The 20,380-nt window shown below is 41.8% G+C and overlaps 1 protein-coding gene and 2 long non-coding RNA genes across 5 annotated transcripts in view; 1 reads left to right on the forward strand and 2 right to left on the reverse strand.

Annotated features, from left to right (window-relative positions):
* Positions 1 to 2,591, reverse strand: part of LOC131744646 (uncharacterized) — a 39,923-nt gene extending 37,332 nt beyond the window's left edge. Inside the window, exons 1-2 of one of the 2 annotated variants that reach the window (XR_009332156.2) lie at positions 2,487 to 2,591; positions 66 to 124 (exon numbers count right to left, since the gene is read on the reverse strand). This is a non-coding gene — a long non-coding RNA (uncharacterized lncRNA). The remainder of the gene's footprint in view (positions 1 to 65; positions 125 to 2,486) is intronic. The other variant, XR_010837740.1, reaches the window with a different exon arrangement.
* Positions 2,592 to 2,673: 82 nt separating this feature from the next.
* Positions 2,674 to 20,380, forward strand: part of ZNF577 (zinc finger protein 577) — a 45,302-nt gene continuing 27,595 nt past the window's right edge. For both annotated transcript variants that reach the window (XM_067018895.1, XM_067018894.1), the window contains exons 1-4: positions 2,674 to 2,887; positions 11,088 to 11,401; positions 14,877 to 15,003; positions 15,741 to 15,836. In XM_067018895.1, coding sequence (XP_066874996.1) covers positions 11,387 to 11,401; positions 14,877 to 15,003; positions 15,741 to 15,836 — 238 coding nt within the window. In that variant the 5' untranslated portion in view covers positions 2,674 to 2,887; positions 11,088 to 11,386. The remainder of the gene's footprint in view (positions 2,888 to 11,087; positions 11,402 to 14,876; positions 15,004 to 15,740; positions 15,837 to 20,380) is intronic.
* Positions 12,032 to 20,380, reverse strand: part of LOC136793026 (uncharacterized) — a 41,600-nt gene continuing 33,251 nt past the window's right edge. Inside the window, exon 2 of the long non-coding RNA XR_010837742.1 lies at positions 12,032 to 13,097. This is a non-coding gene — a long non-coding RNA (uncharacterized lncRNA). The remainder of the gene's footprint in view (positions 13,098 to 20,380) is intronic.

Below are 20,380 nucleotides of genomic sequence, written 5' to 3' on the forward strand. Positions count from 1 at the left end.
TAAATAAAGACACTAAACTTCCTGGAGCCCCACCCTTACAACCTCATTTAACCTTAATTACTTACCTTAGGAGCCCCATCTCTGATTAGAGCCACACTGGATCTTAGGGCTTCAACATGTGAATCTGAGGAGACACAAACATTCAGTCCATAATATTCCTCCACTGGCCCTGTCCCCTCCATTTCATGTCCCTCTTGCATGCAAAATACATACATTCCATCCCAACAGCCCCCAAAGTCTTAACTCATTCCAGCATTAACTCTAAAATCTATATCCAGGCGTTCTCTGGTGGCACAGTGGTTGAAATCCGCCTGCCAGTGCAGGGGACATGGGTTCAATACCTGGGATGGGAAGATCCCACATGCCGTGGAGCAACTAAGCCCATCAGCACAACTACTGAAGCCGTGTGCCTAGAGCCCATGCTCCGCAACAAGAGAAGCCACAGCAATGAGAAGCCCACGCACTGCAACAAAGAGTAACCCCCACTCGCTGAAACTAGAGAAAGCCCACACAGCAACGAAAACCCAATGCAGCCAAAATAAAATAAAATATAATGTTAAAAAATATATATGTCTATATCCAAAGTCTCATCTAAGTCAGATATGGGTAAGACTTGAGGTACAATTCACCCTGAGGCAAAACTCCTCTTCAGCCTTGGACCCCTGAAAACAGGTAAGTTATGTGCTTCCAAAATACAATGGTGGGATAGAGGTGGGATAGATATTCCCATTCTAAGAGAGATAAATCATAAGGAAAAAAGGGGTGACAGGTCCCACACAAATCCAAAACCTAGAGAAACAAATTCCATTAGATCTTAAGGCTTCAGACTAGTCTTTTGTTCAATGCTCTACCCTCCAGGCATTTTAGGTCACAGTTGTAGGTGGGAACCATAACACTCACTATATGAGGAAATAAAACCAAGTAACTTTACTTTTCCATTCTGCACACCAGTAGTGAGACAGGCTGGTATCTGGGACATTTTGCTGCAGTGCTTGCACCTGGACAAAAGTCTCCTCCAGCAACAGAATACAATGAAACTATAATAGAAGGGACTAAAAATAACTGCTGTGCATGCACAGTTGGGGCCACTTACGAACAAGATACAAGAAGAGCAAAACCCAACTGCCACTTCTGAGGTACTGAGAGCAAAAGCAGGGTCCTGTGCTTAATCCCTGCACACAGTCCTACAGGGGATGGGCAGACTACCTAAGCCACCCTCCTGCCCCATCCCTGGACCTGCGCCCTACCCTCACTCCATTTAAGGGACCAGCTCCCCACCCCCCTACCCCCAGCAAGAAAGGGAACCTGTTACTTGTTTTCTCTCCCTCCCGCTGCAGCACCAGTCACAATAAAGCCTTGCCCGAGTTTCTTATCTGGCCTCTTACCAATTTCTATTGATTAAGGAGTCCAAGAACCCTGGTCTGTAACAGTTCAATGTACAGCTCCACGAAAGAAGTTATTTTTGTCTGCTTTTATACCTTTCTTATTTCCAGCACCCAGACCTGTGTTTGCCACAGAGTACACATTTTACAAACATCTGCTGGGTCAATAAATGAATGATTAACCCCTTTACTTCGAAGGTTCTCTGAGCCAGGTTGTACAATTATAGGGAGTGGGGCTTAATCAGTTGGGCCGCAATACTTAACAGAATTACTTCCCTTTGTCAGAGCTTTCTTTTTTAAAAAATAAATTTATTTATTTAATTTTATTTTTGGCTGCATTGGGTCTTCGTTGCTGCGCACAGGCTTTCTCTAATTGCGGCAGGGGCTTCTCTTGCTGCAGGGCTCTAGGTGCGCGGGCTTCAGTAGTTGTGGCACACGGGCTTAGTTGCTCTGCGGCATGTGGGTTCTTCCTGGATCAGGGCTCGAACCGGTGTCCCCTGAATTGGCAGGTGGATCCTTAACCATTGCGCCACCAGGGAACTCCCTTTCTCAGAGCTTTTGCTTTAAAGTATTTCCCATCTTTGTGGAAGCCCTGGCTCTTCCCACCGTGGTTGGGGGAACCACGCTTCTCCGCAGCCTCAGCCCCTTTTGCCAGCCCCTGATGGACCGTGTTCCACATTTCCCTCCACACCCGTCAGAACAAGAGCTGTATAATCCTGCGTTTTGCTCACTCTCAGACCAATGCCCTCCTCGGCGGTTCTCTAAACCCTACAATGGCCTCAAATGCAGCTTCCTCCAACAACCCCTCCAGCCAGCATTCCACTAGCCGGTTCTCCTAAAATTGTTGCTAGGCTTGGCTTGGGTCCCCCCCCACCAATTTCTTTTAGATGGTTGCTCTAGTTAGCTTCTCTTTATCCTTTAAATCAAAGTGCTTTCATATCCGCGACCATCTCTGCGCTTCCTGCAGAGAGATCCGGGCAGGCTTGATTTTCTGAAAAGCTAAGTTTTTGTGCAGCGACCCTGGCGAATGATGCAAAGTCGGGGCCCAACGGGTCAAGTGACCTGGAAAGGGGGTGAAATAGGTCGTTTTCAACAGCTTCTCACCGTTTTTGACCTTCCCGCGGAAGGCAGGGAAAGGAATACCTCCCGCATCGTTCGGCAGTAGGTGGGAAAATGGCGGCTCCCCGTAAAGAGCCTCGAACCCGGCGCGGAAATATTGCGTCATAGAAGGACCGCGAGGAGCCAGATTCCGGGTCCTTGGAACCGCGGTTTGTGGACCTCGTCGGCCACCATCCTTTCAGCTTCTGAGGGTCGTGTCCACCCCGGAGGTTGGTCGCCGGGCTACAGACATTGAAGCAAAGTGTTTAGAACAGCGGTATCGTGATTTGCCTCCAACGGTGAAGACGGAGTTCATTCATCAGATCAGTGTCCGGTTCTGGGCGTGTCTTGGGGCCAGGGAGAGCGCGTTGGGGTGTTTTGCTGTTTTTGTTCCAAACGACGTAGAGGTCGGTGTTGGGGGAAGCAAGTGGTGATCCTCGCTGGGGTGTTGTGTGTTAGCGGATCAGTCGGGGAATCCGTGTTGAGAGTTCCCCATGGAAAGGGAGGTCACGGGGTTCCGTGTTGGGACGAGAACTTAGGAGGTGTTTTGAAGAGTAGCGTTTGGGGTGGCTGAGGTTGGGGGAATTGGGAGTCATATCCGCGTTGGAGACAGCGTTTGGGGAGCTTATCGCATATTTAATTTAGAAATGGGGTTTCTGGTCTTCTTGCGTCCATATTTACTGTATATTCCTATTGAAAATAGTTTTTCAGGTTCATCCCGACCCAAGTAATGACATTCTCATCCTCCTAAATACGCCTCCAGAAAACAACTCTTGTTTAAATTTAGTATATCTCATTTTTAGCGTTGGGATCAGACGTGTAGGTGTTGGTATAATTTTATATATTTTTATCTAACCTCCCGTCATAACCATTTCCATATTACAAACTCTTTGGAAGTTTTCTTCTTTCTTTTCTTTTGAAAAAACTGTTCCAGTTATGTTCCATCAAGTGGGTGTTTTGATTGAGGTAGAACTGATGTAGATCTAGGTACTGCACTTTCAGGAGCACGTGATGGATTTCCTCTAACTCAAGGTTTTTTTTGTTTCTTTGACCAGCTGTGATTTTTTTTGTATGTGTCTTGGACATGTTTTATTATGTTTATTTGTAAATAGTTTACACTTTTGTTGTAACTGTAAATGGTGTCATTTTCCCCCATATGACCCGCTCCCTCTTTTTTGTTTCTTTTATGTAATGCACAAGAGCAAAAATTTAAAAGATATGCTGATTTTGTCACCTCATTCCACTCATGTTATTACTGTTAGCTTCAAGTAAGAAGAACCTGCTTCTGCCTCTGACCTGGGTAGGTTAATCACTGAGTTAAGCTTCATCAGTGTGAAGAAAGCTGTCATGGTTCCCACTTCATAGCTGTTAGAAAGATTAAATGAGCAAAAGTTCTTTAAGTACAAAGTGCAGTGCCTGGCACATTGTATAGTCTGAATAAATGGTACCTGCACTTTATCAAGTTATTATTCTTTCTCCAAGGCTTCCTCACCCCCAGCCTTATTGAGATGTAATTGACATAAAACATTCTGTAAGTTTAAAGGTGTACAACGTGTTGATTTGATACACTTATATATTGCAAAACAAACCACCGTAAGTTAGCTAACATCTGCATCATGTCACATAATTAGCATTTCTTTTTTGTGGTGAGAACATTGAAGATCTACTTTTTTTTAAAACAACTTTCAAGTATATATATACAGTATTATTAACTGTAATCACTATGCTGTATATTAGATTCCCCTCAAAGGCTTTTAAATTTTATTTTCATTCATAATTTCTTTCTCTTTAAAATTTCCTTTGATTTATGTTGCTAGATTTCCTAATATCTTATATTCCTAGAAGAAACCATACTTGTTCATAATGATTTGTTCTTTTAACATGGGGCTGGATTCTATTTGTTAATATTTTATTTAATATTTTTGCATCTAGAAATAAAAAGATGTTTTGGATTTGCTTCAGAAATAATCTGTGAGGGGGAAATAATAATCCAGTGGTGGTGGGGAAGTGAGTGGTGGTGTAGATAAAATAGAATTAGATTTGAGTTGATAATTATTGAAGTCACATGATGGATGCATGGAGTTTGATTATACTGTTCTTTGTTGGGGTTTTTTTTGTACATGACTTTAATTATACTGTTCCATCTTTTGCTTGAAATTTTAAAAATTTTTTGTGAAAATTTATAGATGAAACTGATCTGTACTTTTCTTTAACTTTTTTTCAAGTATAACACTAAAAACTAAAGAATAGAATATTACAGCACCTTAGAAGCCCCCACCTCATCCTAATCTCCTCCCTCCTCTCCAGAGACATTTATTATCCTAAAAACATCATATTAAATTTGCCTGATTGTTAACTTTATATAAGTAGAGTCATACAGTACATGTTCTTTTGTGTCTGGCTTCCTTTGTTCAGTATTTTGTTGTGAAATGCATCTAAGTTATTGCATATAGCAGTAGATTGTTTCTTTCCATTGCTGTATAGTATTCCATTCTATGACTATACCCCAGTTTATTTATCCATTCTGCTATTAATAGACATTTGGCTTGTTACTGACTTGTGGCTATTATGAATAACGCTTAAGTGAACATTTTTGTACATGCATTGTGGTGCTGTTGGATATATACTTAGTAAAATTCCTGAAGTATAAAGTATGCTAGATACAAGGAGAAATGACAAATGCTCAGTCATAACAGGTACTTGTTATATACCTGTCTTAGTAACAGAGACCAAGGAGACAAAAAGCCAGAAGGCTATAGATTAACAGGGGCCAGCAAACTTTTTCTGTGTGGGGGTAGATAGTAAATATTTTAAGCTCTACAAGCCCAATGATCTCTGTCTGTACCTATGCAACTCCGCCACCATAACATGAAAGGCGCCTTTGAGAATACATTAAAAAATGGGTGTGCCTGTGTTCTAAGAAAACATTATTTACAAAAACAGATCACCAGCCCACCAGTGCTGACCCCTAAAAGATTAGAATAACGTGATTTAAAAACTGACCAATATAAAACTCTCCACTCAACAATTTTTCTCAAATGTACATAGAACATTTCTAAAAAGTTACTGTATGGTGGGCCATAAAGCAAGTCTAAACAAATTTCAAAGGATTGAAATCATCCAGAATATTTTCTTTAACTGCAGTGGAATTAAGCTCTAAAGCAATACCAAAACAACACCTAGAATTTCCCCATTTGTTTGGCAAGTATGCCATAACCCATCTAAATCATCCATGAATCAAAAATAATTACAGTGGAAATGTCTGAATTGCATTTTTTAAATTGAGATATAGTTGAGTGAATTGCATTTTAATAATAATCCTACATGTCAGTTCTTGCTGAATTCAACTAAAGGAGTCAGTGGAGGGAATTTATAGCCTCAAATACATATGTTAGAAAAGAAGGAAGGATGAAAATCAATGAATAAACATCTATCTCTATAGTTCTCTTTCTTCTAATCTAGCAATTAGTATTTTGAAATCCCTGCTTCATACAATTAGTTGAGAAACTTTTCATTGTTTTCTGTGATGTGTGAAAGTTTACATAATATTGGCATCATCTGTACTGTACAGATTAGGTAGAACTCATAAAGCCCTAATGACTTTTTTCTTCTTTTTTTCATGGAAACTCACAGTAGAGAGAATAGTATAATATGTACCCATCACTCGGCTTCAGCGTGGCCAATCATGCTCATCTGTGCCGCCACCACTTTTGTTTTTCCTCTGGAGAGTTTCATAGCCAATCCAAGGTTTCATGTCCTTAAACTTGTAAATCTTCCAGTATGCATCTCTAACTGGTAAGGTCATTTAAAAAATTTATAACCAGCAGGTTGTTTTCAAATGTATCAAAGTTAATAACAATTCTTTTATTTCATCCAATATCCAGTCCATATTCAGTATTTTTCTGATCATCTCAGAGTTGTCATTTAACATTGGATTGTTTGCATCATGATCCAAGTAATGTACGTGTGCTCCATTTGCTTCTTATATCTCTTAGGTCCCTTTTATTTTATCTTTTTTTTAATTTTAAACTTACTTTATTGACGTATAGTTGATTTACAAACTTGTGTTAATTTCTGCTGTCTAGCAAAGTGATTCAGTTATACGTATATATATTCTTTTTATATTCCTTTCCATTATGTTTTATTACGGGATATTGAATACAGTTCCCTGTGCTACACAGTAGGAGCTTATTGTTTATCCATTAGATCCCTTTTATTCTGTAACAGTCCCTCTTCCATTTTTTCTTTTGTCCTCATGTCTCAATATGTTGCGCTAAGAAGCATACAGCATCATTAATGAAGGATTCTTGCCTAAAAAGTTAAATATAGAAGTAATCAAACCTCTAATTTAACTACCCAGTTTATAGGAAAAATTGAAAGTAGGGTAGGTGAGGAAGGATAAGGAAGCAATCGGCCAAATCCAGAAGGTAGTATATCCTATGGGACAAATGACTTGTTCCCTTCTGCCCTCCCTCCATTCCTTCCAAAGCATATATGGTTATTGACTTATAATGACTTGGCAACATCTTTACTTTTATTTCAAGTGGGAATGTTTTTAATTTAAAATTTCAAAATTAAAAATTTTAATTTTAATTTAAAATATTTTATGCTCATTGAAAAAGATGTAAAATTCACATCCTAATCTATTGGACCAACCATAATAATTTTTATATAATTTTTAAAATTTTATTTATTTATTTTTGGCTGCGTTGGGTCTTCGTTGCTGCGTGCAGGCTTTCTCTGGTTGCGGCGAACGGGAGCTACTCTTCATTGCGGTGCGCAGGCTTCTCATTTGGTGGCTTCTCTTGTTGTGGAGCACGGGCTCTGGGCTTGCGGGCTTCAGAAGTTGTGGCGCACGGGCTCAGTAGTCGTGGCATGTGGGCTGTAGAGCGCAGGCTCAGTAGTTGTGGCACATGGGCTTAGTTGCTCCGCGGCATGTGGGATCTTCCCGGACCAGGGATCAAACCCATGTCCCCTGCATTGGCAGGCGGATTCTTAACCATTGAGCCACCAGGGAAGCCCCTACTATAATAATTTTAACATTGTTATATTTCCTTTTGTGAAATACAGAATCATATGATATGTAATGGGTAGAAATGTTCTTTGTTCACTGAGCTGTATATTATGGACATTTTTAATTTCAGGAAGTATGTTAAAATTTTAAATTATTACAGAGTTTTCCATTAGATGGATTATAACTATTCATTCAATTAATCGTCTCTCAGTGGACCTTACATATGTTTTGTGAACCTTACATATGTGTTTGCTCACTTTGCCACTGTTTTCTTTGCATAAATTCCCCAAAACAGAATGTTGGATCAGAAGCGATTTTATTTTGAAAATGTTCAGTACATAATGTGAGAATATCCCCCAGTAATATTCTATCATATAATACTTACAGTATTTATCTAAAGGAGTGTTATCATTTTTCATGTCAGTTTCAAGCACTAACTAAACTCTTATTTTTTATTATTGTCCATTTCAATTACTTGGGTTTTCTGGGTCTATAGTATTATTGTGCAGAAGGTTATTTAACTCTTTTTTTCTACTATTAACAATTGCTATTTGATTCTTTTTTCTAATTGCATTTGGAAGTATTGTTGGACCAGTGATGAATGAGAACAGTGATTCTTGCACCCCTTCCGAGGAATGCTTACAAAGTGTCACTGGCTCTCAGTTGGGCATATAAAGTGTTTAATGTTTGCTTTGTTTTTGTTTTGCTTTAAATCTTTTTCCTTTTTTCTTCTTTAATTTTGGAAAGAAATAAAGCGTTACGTGTACAATTAAAATGTCAACTCCAAGTCCCAACTCCATTCCTTCCTCTTCCTCCCTAGATGTAACCACTAACTTGAAATTTTACATTATGATTATTTTTGGACTTTTAAGTGTGTGTGTGTGTGTGTGTGTGTGTGTGTATCTACAAACAATATATAATATTTTTGTGTGTTTTACAAGTTTACTTAAGTTATGTTATACTTTATATATCCTTTTACCAGAGATTTTGTTCATTTTTTTTTTTTTTATCAGTGAGGTTTTTTTTTCACAGTGTTACTGACACCAAATGTGCGTGACTTTTCCCCCACACCGGCCAGTTCTCCAACTCCCTGGATGTCCTACTGGGTGTCCTACAGTTCACCTCAGTTCTGGCACTACCAGGATTCAGCAGAGACCCCCTCCGCCACAGGTTAAGGGCTCAGTCCCACAAGACTGCCCCCACTTCAGATGTCAGTTGCAAGTCCCAGGGTGCCACCAGTAACTCTGGCCAGCTGGCTATAAGTTGGAGGTTTCCATGCCTCCCCCTCCAGTTCAGTAATTTACCAGAACAGCTCACAGAACTCAGGAAGACACTTTCCTATTACCAGGATACAGAAGAACAGCCAGATGAAGAGGTGCGTACACAGGGCAAGGTCCAGATGAGTCCGATCACGGGAGCTTCTGGCTCCATGGACTTGGGTTGACCACCCTCCTGGCACCTCAGAAAGTTCAGCAACTCAGAAGCTCTCCAAACCCTGTGGTTTACGAATTTTAATGGAGGTTCCATTACATAGGTGGGCTTGATTAAATCATTGGCCATTGATGGTTAGGCTCCATCTCCAGTCCCTCTCCCTTCCCCAGAGGGCCAGTGGTGGGACACAATGTTTCAACCCTCTAATCACTCCTTGGTCGTTCTGGGCACCAGCCACCATAATCTCATTAGCATACAAAAGATACTCTTGTTACTGCAGAGATTCCAAGGGTTTTAGGAGCTGTGTGCCAGGAACCCAGGACAAAGACCAGCTATCTATTTCCCATTGTACCCCAGCGAGTCTAAGGAAAGTAGCCACTCCATTCCAAGCCTATTATGGGTTTGTAGCAAAAGCAGTACCAAATTTAATGAACTGTTTTTTCAATACCATTTAGACTTTTTCCCCCTAGCTACTCTTGACTGCCAACCTGGCTACTCTTCCCTGCCCCCTTTGTTAAGAAATGCCTATTTTATTTCAGTAACCATCCACCTGGGAACTTGACCTTAACCTCAGTTTGGTAGGAAATGCAGATTATTCTTGCCAATGGGGTAGTTCCGTTGCTATTCTCAGTTTCACTGATGTGTTCCAGGCATGAGCATTTGGTGCAGCTCTGATCTGCTGGGTGTGAGGGAAAGCCAGGCAAGGAGCTTCTGGGAAATCGTTGGGTCCTTCATCCTCCCACAGTAGAGATCTCAGTTCCAACCCATTCCAGCCTAACCACCTCTTCCTAGCTCTCTCCTGTCTGTCAGGAGTTCTGCACTTGAGATGTGTACCATCTGTTTTGGGGCTGCACTGCAGGGACGCTAGACTGAAGGGTTGGGTCTGGGACAGAGTGGTCTCAGGGTTGGAGATGGGGGTGGTGTGCATGTTCACCAGTACGTTTACCAGTAATTGGTCAGAGAATGGGCAGAGGCGAGCTCTCTGGATGTGTAGGATTCAGGAGAGCTCAAGAGAGTCTTTAAGAATAATTTGCTTCCTCATGGGATGGAAGCAAAATTCAAGTTGACCTTATGGTGTTCATGTCCTCAGAGTGTGAGTTTCTTTTGTTTTATTTCTTTTTTTTTTTTTTCCCCCTGCATGCGGGACTTAGTTCCCCAACCAGGGATTGAACCAGAGGCACGGATGGGGCTGCCTTTGCATTCCTTGTGTGGAGGGAGCTGTCTGGATGTGCACAGGGAATATGACAAGAGCTGATTCCAAAGGCCCTGTTTTTGCAACTGTGACCATATGGCCCCCTCACAGTATGATGCACCAGGGAAGTTTAGTTCTAAAGTGCCTGAGAAAGAGAACAAGTTTGTATGGTGAAGCTGTTGGAAGAGGGAAGTGTCATAATGGAGAGACGCAGATATGAATGCAGATTCCCACATTGCTCCTGAGGAAGGGTGTTAACTTGGGCAACACGCTTCACCGGACCAAGCTTCAACTTACTGGTGTTTAAAATTGGAGATAATAATAAAGACCTTACAGAGCAGTGTTGAGGATTACGTAAAATATGGCTTGTGATCTGTTAAGTACCTTGATCTTTAAACTGGGATAATTGCCTCAGTACAGTAAACAGAAAATTTAGATTTATGTGGGCTCAGGTGGTTTTAAGTCAGTTTCCAGAGCCACCTTTTTAAAAAAATTTTTTAAATTGAAGTATAGTTGTTTTACAATATCGTGTTAATTTCGGCTGTACAGCAAAGTGTTCCAGCCATACATATATACACAGTCTGGCTTTTTTGTATTCTTTTCCAGTATGGCTTATCGTAGGATATTGAATATAGTTCCCTGTGCTATACAGTAGGACCTTGTTGTTTATAGAGCCACCATTTTTGTACTTTATCTTTTCTGAAATGGAACTATGTGACAAGACCATGAGCTGGTTTTTGTTTCCCATCTCCTCTTCCACATTCACTCTCTTCCAACTTTACCAAAATAAAAGGCATTCCTCTCGCCCATTCCATATCTTACTATGGGGTACAGCCCCATGATGTAAAAGCTTTCAGAGGGTTAAAGAGACATGAAATATTGGGGCCTTCTCTTAGTGTGAGTCCACATAGCAAGGGAGAGAGAGCTGTGGTCCCAGGCTCAATCACTGAATTTGCTCTTGAATTCACAGATCCTAGTAATAGAAGAAGAAGAAGGTTCCAAGCTTGGGAGATCATCATTTCCGGCAGCAGCCTGACCTAAGATCTCTGACCACAACTTCCAGGCAGGCCCACAGAGACAGAAGACAGAACACCAGAACAAACCCAAGAGTTACATGCCCTTTTTTTTTTTTTCTGGCCGTTTGGCTTGTGGAATCTTAGTTCCCCAACCAGGGATTGAACTCACACCTTCGGCAGTGAAAGCACAAGAGTCCTAACCACTGGACTGCCAGGGAATTCCCGACACGCCCTTTCTTAAGAACTGGAGAAGATGATCAAGGTCCAGGTGAGGTTTGTTTTATTGATTTTATCCTTTGTTTCCCGGTAGACTTGTGGCTGCGTCTAAAAAAGTCTGGTGAAATGAGAACAGTATATGTCGATAAAAATCGGGATCTGTTGGAAAATAAATTTAGCCTGTAATCTTAAAATCAAGGCAAGTTCAGAAGCAAGATATGGGGTTTCCCTGGTGGCGCAGTGGTTGAGAGTCCGCCTGCCGATGCAGGGGACACAGGTTCATGCCCCGGTCCGGGAAGATCCCACATGCCGCGGAGCGGCTGGTCCTGTGCACGAGCCATGGCCGCTGAGCCTGCGCGTCCGGAGCCTGTGCTCCACAACGGGAGAGGCCACAACAGTGAGAGGCCCGCGTACCGCAAAAAAAAAGAAAAAAGAAGCAAGATATGAGGGCCCTAGGGTTCGTACAAAGTTCTTAATGTTGGAGCGTAGGTAAGTGACTGTGTAAGACCCTTGGGTTGCCTTAGTTTCGAACTTGAATCTACTTTTCTTGGCAGCCATTATAACAGGAAAAATGTGAAATGTTACATTATTTGCATTGTCTGTGAGGAGAAGACACACCAGTTCTTTGGGGAAATACACATTTCACCGCTCTTCAATCTTTTTTTTTTTTTTTTTAAATAAATTTATTTATTTATTTATTTATTTTTGGCTGCGTTGGGTCTTCATTGCTATGCACAGGCTTTCTCTAGTTGCGGCGAGCAGGGTCTACTCTTCATTGTGGTGCGCGGGCTTCTCATTGTGGTGGCTTCTCTTGTTGCAGAGCACGGGCTCTAGGTGCGTGGGTTTCAGTAGTTGTGGCACACTGGCTCAGTAGTTGTGGCTCACGGGCTATAGAGCACAGGCTCAGTAGTTGTGGCACAGGCTTAGTTGCTCTGTGGCATGTGGGATCTTCCCGGACCAGGGCTTCGAACCCGTGTACCCTGCATTGGCAGGCGGATTCTTAACCACTGCACCACCAGGGAAGTCCACTCTTCAATCTTAAGAAATTTCTTTTGCTAGCTCTTCAGAGATGTTTTGTGATAGACAGAATTCTCATCAGTTTTGTAATAAAGGCCTAAGATGTTTCCTCTGGCTTTTTCTTATCATGTTCCTCGGAATAGGCATGCCAGAGCAGAACTGAATTGGACAAAATTCTTCTAAAGCGATGTGCCTTGACAACAGAGCCTTCTAATAGTCTGACTTTACCCAGGAATAAAGCCTGGATTATCCAATAGAATCAATGGGCTGCTTGACCTTTGAGTTGTCCTCCATGAAGAAGAATTCTCTCAACCAGATTTTTGTTATTGATTTGGCAGGAGACAGCTGACAGTTCCATTCTTTGCGAGCAGCTTGGTGTAACAGATATTGACGAAAATTCTCCCTTTATATCTTCTTTTTTTTTTAACTTCGTTTTTTTTTTTTAATTTTAATTTTATTTTTATTTATTTTTGGCTGTGTTGGGTCTTTGTTGCTGCAGGTGGGCTTTCTCTAGTTGTGGCGAGCGGGGGCTACCCTTCATTGCAGTGGCTTCTCTTGTTGCGGAGCACGGGCTCCAGAGCGCAGGCTCAGTAGTTGTGGCGCACGGGCTTAGTTGCTCCGTGGCATGTGGGACCTTCCCGGACCAGGGCACGAACCTGTGTCCCCTGCACTGGCAGGCGAATTCTTAACCACTGCGCCACCAGGGAAGCCCCCTTTGTATCTTCTTAACCCTAGGTTCAAAAAATGAAGTCAGAGTCAATTATTCTTGGTTTGGTCTTTGTATTTTAATTATTCAAATGATACATGGCTACATCTGCATGCAAGAGATTCAAGCACACAGAGGTATCTGCACCAAGAGAATATCCCGTTTTACCTTTTCTTGCCAAACTCCGAACCCAAAGGCTAACAAATGTTAATAGTTTGGGTCTCCCACCAGTGTCTTTCTATAATTGATGTGTGGTAAAATATATCTATATTTACATTTATATTTTCATATTTTTTCTATATGCCTTTCTATATGCATACATATCTGTCCTTATACATATATAGTTGAATATATTATTAAGATTTTTCATGTCTGGGATCATACTCTATATACTATTTGGGGGCTTGATTTTTTTCATCGAAGGTCATTGATACCAGTATATTTAAAACTACCTCATTGAGGACTTCCCTGGTGGCACAGTGGTTAAGAATCCACCTGCCAGTGCAGGGGACATGGGTTCAATCCCAGGTCTGGAAAGATCCCACATGCTGCAGAGCAGCTAAGCCCATGTGCCACAACTACTGAGCCTGTGCTCTAGGGCCCACAAGCCACAACTACTGAGCCCACGTGCCACAACTACTGAAGCATGCACGCCTAGAGCCTGTGCTCCACAAGAAGAGAAGCAACTGCAATGTGAAGCATGTACACCACAACAAAGAGTAGCCCCCACTCGCCACAACTAGAGAAAGCCCGTGTGCAGCAACAAAGGTGCAACACAGCCAAAAATGAATAAATTGAATAGATAAATTTAAAAATAAAAATGAAAAATAAGTCTACCTCATTGATTTTAATGTTTGCATAGTATTTCATGGCATGGAGATATAGCATACCCTGTCTGCCTCTGATGGATATCTAAATTATTGATAGATTTTTCATACTTATAAACAAAGACATTCTTACTACACAGTGTTTTTTATTTCTATGCAAATATTATTTTAGTACTTTTTTATGCTGGGAAGGACTAATTTGTAGAATTCCATGCGGCAGTGGTTTGAATGTTTGTGTTCCCCGCAAAATCGTATGTTGAAATCTTAAACTCCCAAAGATGATGGTATTAGGAGGTGGCACCTTTGGGAGGTGTGTAGGTTATAAGGGTGAGGCCTTCACGAATGGGATTAGTGTCCTTATAAGAGAGAATGCACAGAGATCCCTCGCCCTTCCATGTGAGAACACAGTGAGAAGGTGCCCACTACAAACCAGGAAGCAGGCCCTCACCAGAATGCAGCCATGCATTCACCTTGGTCTAGAACTTCCCAGCCTCCATAACTGTGAGAAATAATTTTTTAAAAAATATTTATTTATTATTTATTTGGCTGAGCCGGGTCTTAGTTGCAGCACGTGGGATCCTCGTTGCCATGTGCAGGATCTTCAGTGCGGCATGCGGGAGCTGTAGTTGCAGCATGTGGGATCTTTAGGTGCAGCCTGCAGGCTCTTAGTTGAGGCATGCAGGATCTAGTTCCCTGACCAGGGATCAAACCCAGGCCCCCTGCATTGGGAGCATGGAGTCTTAACCGCTGGAACTACCAGGGAAGTCCCAATAAATTTGTTTTTATAAGCTACCCAGTCTGTGGTATTTTGTTACAGCGACCCAGGTGAACTAAGACACATGGTCTATGGTATGTGAAATAGTCACATTCACAGTGCACATAATTTATCATGGGGAAGATGAGCAGAACGTGTGCCTATCCCTCTTTTCCACATCATATTTTTCCACCTTGGATTGCACTGGAATTTTTTATTACAGGCATCTTTGTCATTTGAGGACGTGGCTGTGGGTTTCACCTGGGAGGAGTGGCAGTTACTGGACCCATCTCAGAAGGACCTGTACAGGAATGTCATGTTGGAGAACTACTACAACCTAGTGTCAGTAGGTAAGGGCAGTGTATGGTCAGGCCACCCAAGATGGCTGTTCTCTTGCTTTCTGTCCATCCCCTGCTTGACCAGTGCCTGCTTTGCCTGAACCCTACGCCCGTGACTGACCTGCCTGCATCCTTGCTCCAGGCCCCAGCTACTGATCGTTCTAGCTTTAGATCATAACATCTCTACTCTGATAGGCTATCATAGGGGTGGTGAGGAACCTGCCCTTCTGCTGGTTTTCCTGGTAACCAATGAGCCAACCTGACGTCAATCTCCCCTATAACTGGTAACACCCCCCCCACTCCCCACCCCCAGCAAAGACTGCTGCCATGTCCTGCCCGCCATCTACCGCACATGGTGGGGTGTCACTCCAGGACCTTGCTTCAGACACATAAGCTCCCCCATCCTTGAAACCATTGATGTCTCTGTTGCTGACTCCAGGCTCTTTCTTCAATTTTGAAGCTGGGCAAGTACGGCCTTGAAGGCCTGCAGGGTGCAGCCCAACAGGCAGCATCACAGTCAGTTGCCTTTTCTTTCTCATTTAGTGAAGTCTGTAGGGTTCCTGGAATATTTCATGGTTTGGACTAAAGCATCATAGGTTCTAGAGTGTATTCTTTCCCTTTCCGAGTTAAAGGTTTTTACTTTACCAAAGTATGAAGGGTGTGGTCCTTGAAATAGAACTTTCTCGTTTTCATAGTTTCCCCAGGCTCAAATGCTCGGTGCCAAGCGTTCCGTGATTTCCCATTTACAGGATATCAGACTCCCAAACCAGATTCACTCTTCCAGTTGGAACAAGGAGAACCCCCATGGGTGGTAGACGGAGCAGGCCAGAGTCAAACCTGTCCAGGTGAGTGGGTGACAACCAAGAAGATGGGGAGAAACGACATGGAAATTCCAGTTGGTCAGTGAAGGGCTGATACTTCTGAAATGCTGTCTAAGAGAACTTTCCTTACACCAGTTGGTGGCCCATAAGCCTAACACCTTTCTGCATGTTCTTTTTTTATTTGGCCGTGCTATGCAGCATGTGGGATCTTAGTTCCCCTCCCAGGGTTCAAACCCGTGCCCCCTGCAGTGGAAGCATGGAGTCTCAACCACGGGACTGCCAGGGATGTCCTGCATGTTCTTTATTAGGGCTGTTCTTCTTTGCCTGCCACTAAAGGATGATGTCTTCCTTTTTTTCAGTTTTCTGGGTCTGACTGCAGTTTGTCTCATCCAGGACCTTGAGGTCTTAACCTGGTTCCATTCCTCCCAGCATGCTCCGTCACGCCTTCTCCTTTTCTTTGTCTGCAGGGGCCTCACTTCCTGTTCTTCACCTTACCTGCTATGAGATACATCTCACTACCTGTTCACATTGCTTTGCACTTAGTGCTGCTCCCTACCTCTGCAATATCCCCTCCCCTTTTGAAAGGGCTGATTAATATCCTTCCGTGACAATCCACCTCAGCTTCATTCATCTGAAAACCACACACCCCCTTATCTCCCAGGGCACCTCTGTCTACTAATTCACCCTCCTTTTCCCCAGCTTTCACATTCTGTTGTTTTTTTGAATCTTCTGGTAAAAGTTTAATTCATTCTTAAGACCTAAGGTTTCTGTTCTCTGCTGGAGAGTCCCACATTGACTCCTGCTAATATATGACCTGCACTCTAATCATCTGTGTGTTGCCAGGCACCAGGGCCTCTGCCCTATGGTGTTCTACTTCCTGTATGTGAAACCAGAACCCTCCTTTCTCCCAGATAATGTCTTCACCATCAGAGTGTGTGTTCGTATATATGGAAGATTTAACCTCTCTGCACTCTGACAGGTATTCCCACCTCTCTTTCTATAGTCTGATCTGCCCTCTCATTCTGTATTTTGCCTGCACCCAAGATATCCGTCCTGTGAAATCCTTTTTCCTTCACCTTCAGGAATGAGATATTTCTCCTCCTGGTGAATCCTTTTCCTCCATGTGCATTTTATTTAGGTTCTCCCGTACTGCTCTACACCCTGGTGCCCAGTCACCTTTGAGTTGCCTTGAGTCTCTCCTATTTACTCTGCTCTATATTTCTGAAGGTCTCTGCTGTTCCTATTGAATTTTGTTTTCAAAAGGCCTTTTGGAAATTCCACCCTCTCAGTTCCCCTGATGGCCATGATGATATAGACTTGCTTTGTTCCAATTCCTACATATATAGGTTGATTTCAGTTTTTCTTTTAGCTCCTTTTGAGGTTCTGGTTGTATTCCTCTGTGGATAGGGGCCATGAAAGCAGTGGGACTTGATGAGAAAACATGAAGAGTGAGAGTTGGTTGAGAAAACAAGAGATCCACATTTATTTTTTGAAGTTCAGAAGATAAGAACCCAGCCAAATAAAAAGAAAGCATTGGGCTGTGGTAGAAACAAGGTGAGAAGATGTCCTGGAAACAAGTGACAAAATTACTCCAAAGAGGAGGAAGTGATCTATTTTACTGAATGCCACAGATTCTGTCAAATAACTCAAACACTGGCATCTACGCATTTGATTATATTGCATTTTTACATTCAGATGCCACCTTCTTTCACTCTGAGTTCTCTTTTTCTGTCCGTGAAGTTCAAGTGCACACTCAGAACTCCCTCTTTCCTGACTTCCTATCTGTTTTTGTATCTACACCACACTAACTCAGTCCTGATCGTATATTTTATTGTATTGTTTTACTGGTTGGTATGAGGCTTTTTCCATATAGAGGAAAGGGTCTGTATCTTATTCTTCCTTACTTAGCGTAACCACAGAATAATTCACTGACAGTGTCACTTGCATCCATTTATCACATCTTTCATGAAAGCAGGTTTGGTGGTCCCCCACCCCGCCCCTGGGTGCATGGCTTGCCGGATCTTAGGTCCCCAACCAAGGATTGAACCTGCACCGTGGGCAGTGAAAGCATGGAGTCCTAACCACTGGACCACCAGGGAATCCCCAAAACAGGTTTGGTTTGGTTGCATTTTGGTTTTAATTTTGTTTTTCATCAGGGATGTGTGTGAACTATGTGGGAGCCTTTTCCAACTACAGGCTCTGTCTCTTGAGATTCGGCTTCTGGTTTGCTAGGTGTGGGGAGTGACCGGAGCCTATGAGGTATTTGAAAGGCTTGCCACGCAATTCTGCTTTGATCCCTGTCATTGAAGAACCACCACTCTAATGTGCTCTGAGGGAGATGTAGATGAAATAAAAGACAAGTGTAAAAATCTCTGTTGGAAATGGTTGACGTAGGTGCATAAAATTCTAAAATGTTTAGCATTTGATTATGAGGTATAGACAAGGGTTGATATACAAAATCAGAGAAAACTGAGCATTGATAAAGTGTTACTGAGAGGATAAAGTGTGCTTCTTTTTGAAATCATAATAAAGTAATTTCTGCAAGAAAGAGAGCTGGGTTTTAAGTAAAAATGTTGACAGAAGGCCTTGTGTCAAGGAGATGGAAATGAGGAAATCAGTGTGGGAGATTCTTAATAGATTGGCCTGTAGGAGACTGTCTGCAAGGAAGTGGCTGATTATTCTGGGTTTTATGTTAATAATTGGCTTAGAAGGATTGATTTTGGTTTTGTCTTGTCTTTTTTGGCTAGTTCTAGAGAGTCTTTCTGGATATCTGGGTGGTAACATTGTAACAATGGGAAAATATAGCTTGGAGTTCTAGGATGAATGGAAGGTAAGTACGATGAACATTTTCTTCATCCTGGATGGGAATGATTCTTCAGAATCTCTTCATTGGTGGGTGACAGAGATGATGTAGGAACAGAGATCAAGGAAGAATCTGGCATTAGTGGAAAGTAGAAAATTTGGAGATGAGTATATTAAATATATTATAAAGGCAAATATAGGATATGATGGTCTGTACCTGTGCTGTCCAGTGTGTTGGCCACTGGCCACATGTGGGCTACTTAAATTTAACATTTAATTAAATTTAAATTTAATTAACATTCAGTAAAATTACAAATTTATTTCTGCAGTCAACTCTAGCCACATTCAAGTGCTCAACAGCCATACATGGCTAGTGGCTACCATATTGGAAAACACAGATATAGAATATGTCCATCACTGCAGAAATTTTTATGGGGCAGCTCTGTATACAGTTACAATATGATTGAAGAAGGTGGTATTTCCACCAATCAGTACATGGGATATTGGGTAGACAGCCCAAGGGCTTATTTTTAAATTTCAGATGGTTATATGTATGTCTGGATATATTAGATCATGTAAGGTTGTATCACACCTAATAGAAAGTTGGAGTATTAACTACAATGTTACTATTAAATAAGTGATTGGTGTCTTAGAAAAGTTTCATTTTGGTGTGTAGTCAGAATGAGAGGGGAACGATTTAGTAACAAGGCGATTATTGGATATTTTACCTCAGTACTCTTGGTATCACACTCTGTAGATCCTACATTCTGATTTTCCAGTTGTAACCCTTTGTTACTAAAACAAATGTTGCTTATTTGTTTGATCAGCATAGATATGGTTCGATGTCTCTGGATGGACTTTTCACATTCTCTGCGTATTCCTCTCCCCAAACTCTAAAACTTGGAATGCCCTTGTTCTGGGCCCTCCCCTTTCTCTACTCGTTCTTCTTAAATTATCTCATCTAGTTTCATGCAGTCCAGATATTTAAATAATATTTGTATACTCACGACTTAAAGTCTAAAACTTTCTCCACACTCATAGATCCAGCCAGGTACATCATATTTTCTCTTGAGTGTGTATTAGTCATCTCAAACCTGATGTGTACCTCAAAATGGAGCACTTGATTTCCCACAGATGCCAAATCTATGTCTTTACTCTTCCTCGTCTTATTAAATGGCACCAGCTCCTAAACAGATGCTTCAGCCGCATCTTGAGGCCCTGTCCTTGATTCTTCCCTTTTCTACCTCCACAGCTCATTGTAATGGTGAGTCTTAGCTTTCCTTCCTCTATACTTATCTTTTCCTCTTCCATCATGCATACTTTGTTTTTGTACATTTTTTCATCTCCTTGGTAGTCATCCATGCTGAGGTTACTCTTATCTCTTGCTGGAACTCTACCATAGCCTCCTGTGTGTTTTCTCAACAATTTCATTTCTCCAATTCATTCTCCCTATGAGTCATGTGACCTTTTGGAAATATCAATTCAAAACCTGTTGTACTAATGTCAAAAAATTTTTGGTCACTTCCTCCTATTGTTCTTAGCATAAAATCCAATTTTTAACAGTTTACAAGATCTATATGCTCTCAATTCTATCGACCTTTCCAAACTTATCTATTTCTACTTCCCTGAAGCTCAGGATAGTCCAAATATGCCAGCCTCCCTTATGTTTCTCTATCATGCCTAAGTGTTTTTTTGCCTTTGGGTTTTTTCATTGCCTGTTTCCTCTTGGAATAGTCTTCATGTAGTTATTTGCATAACATTGCTCA

The sequence above is a fragment of the Kogia breviceps genome, chromosome 18 (genome assembly GCF_026419965.1).
Source record: "Kogia breviceps isolate mKogBre1 chromosome 18, mKogBre1 haplotype 1, whole genome shotgun sequence".
Taxonomy (NCBI): Eukaryota; Metazoa; Chordata; class Mammalia; order Artiodactyla; family Physeteridae; genus Kogia; species Kogia breviceps.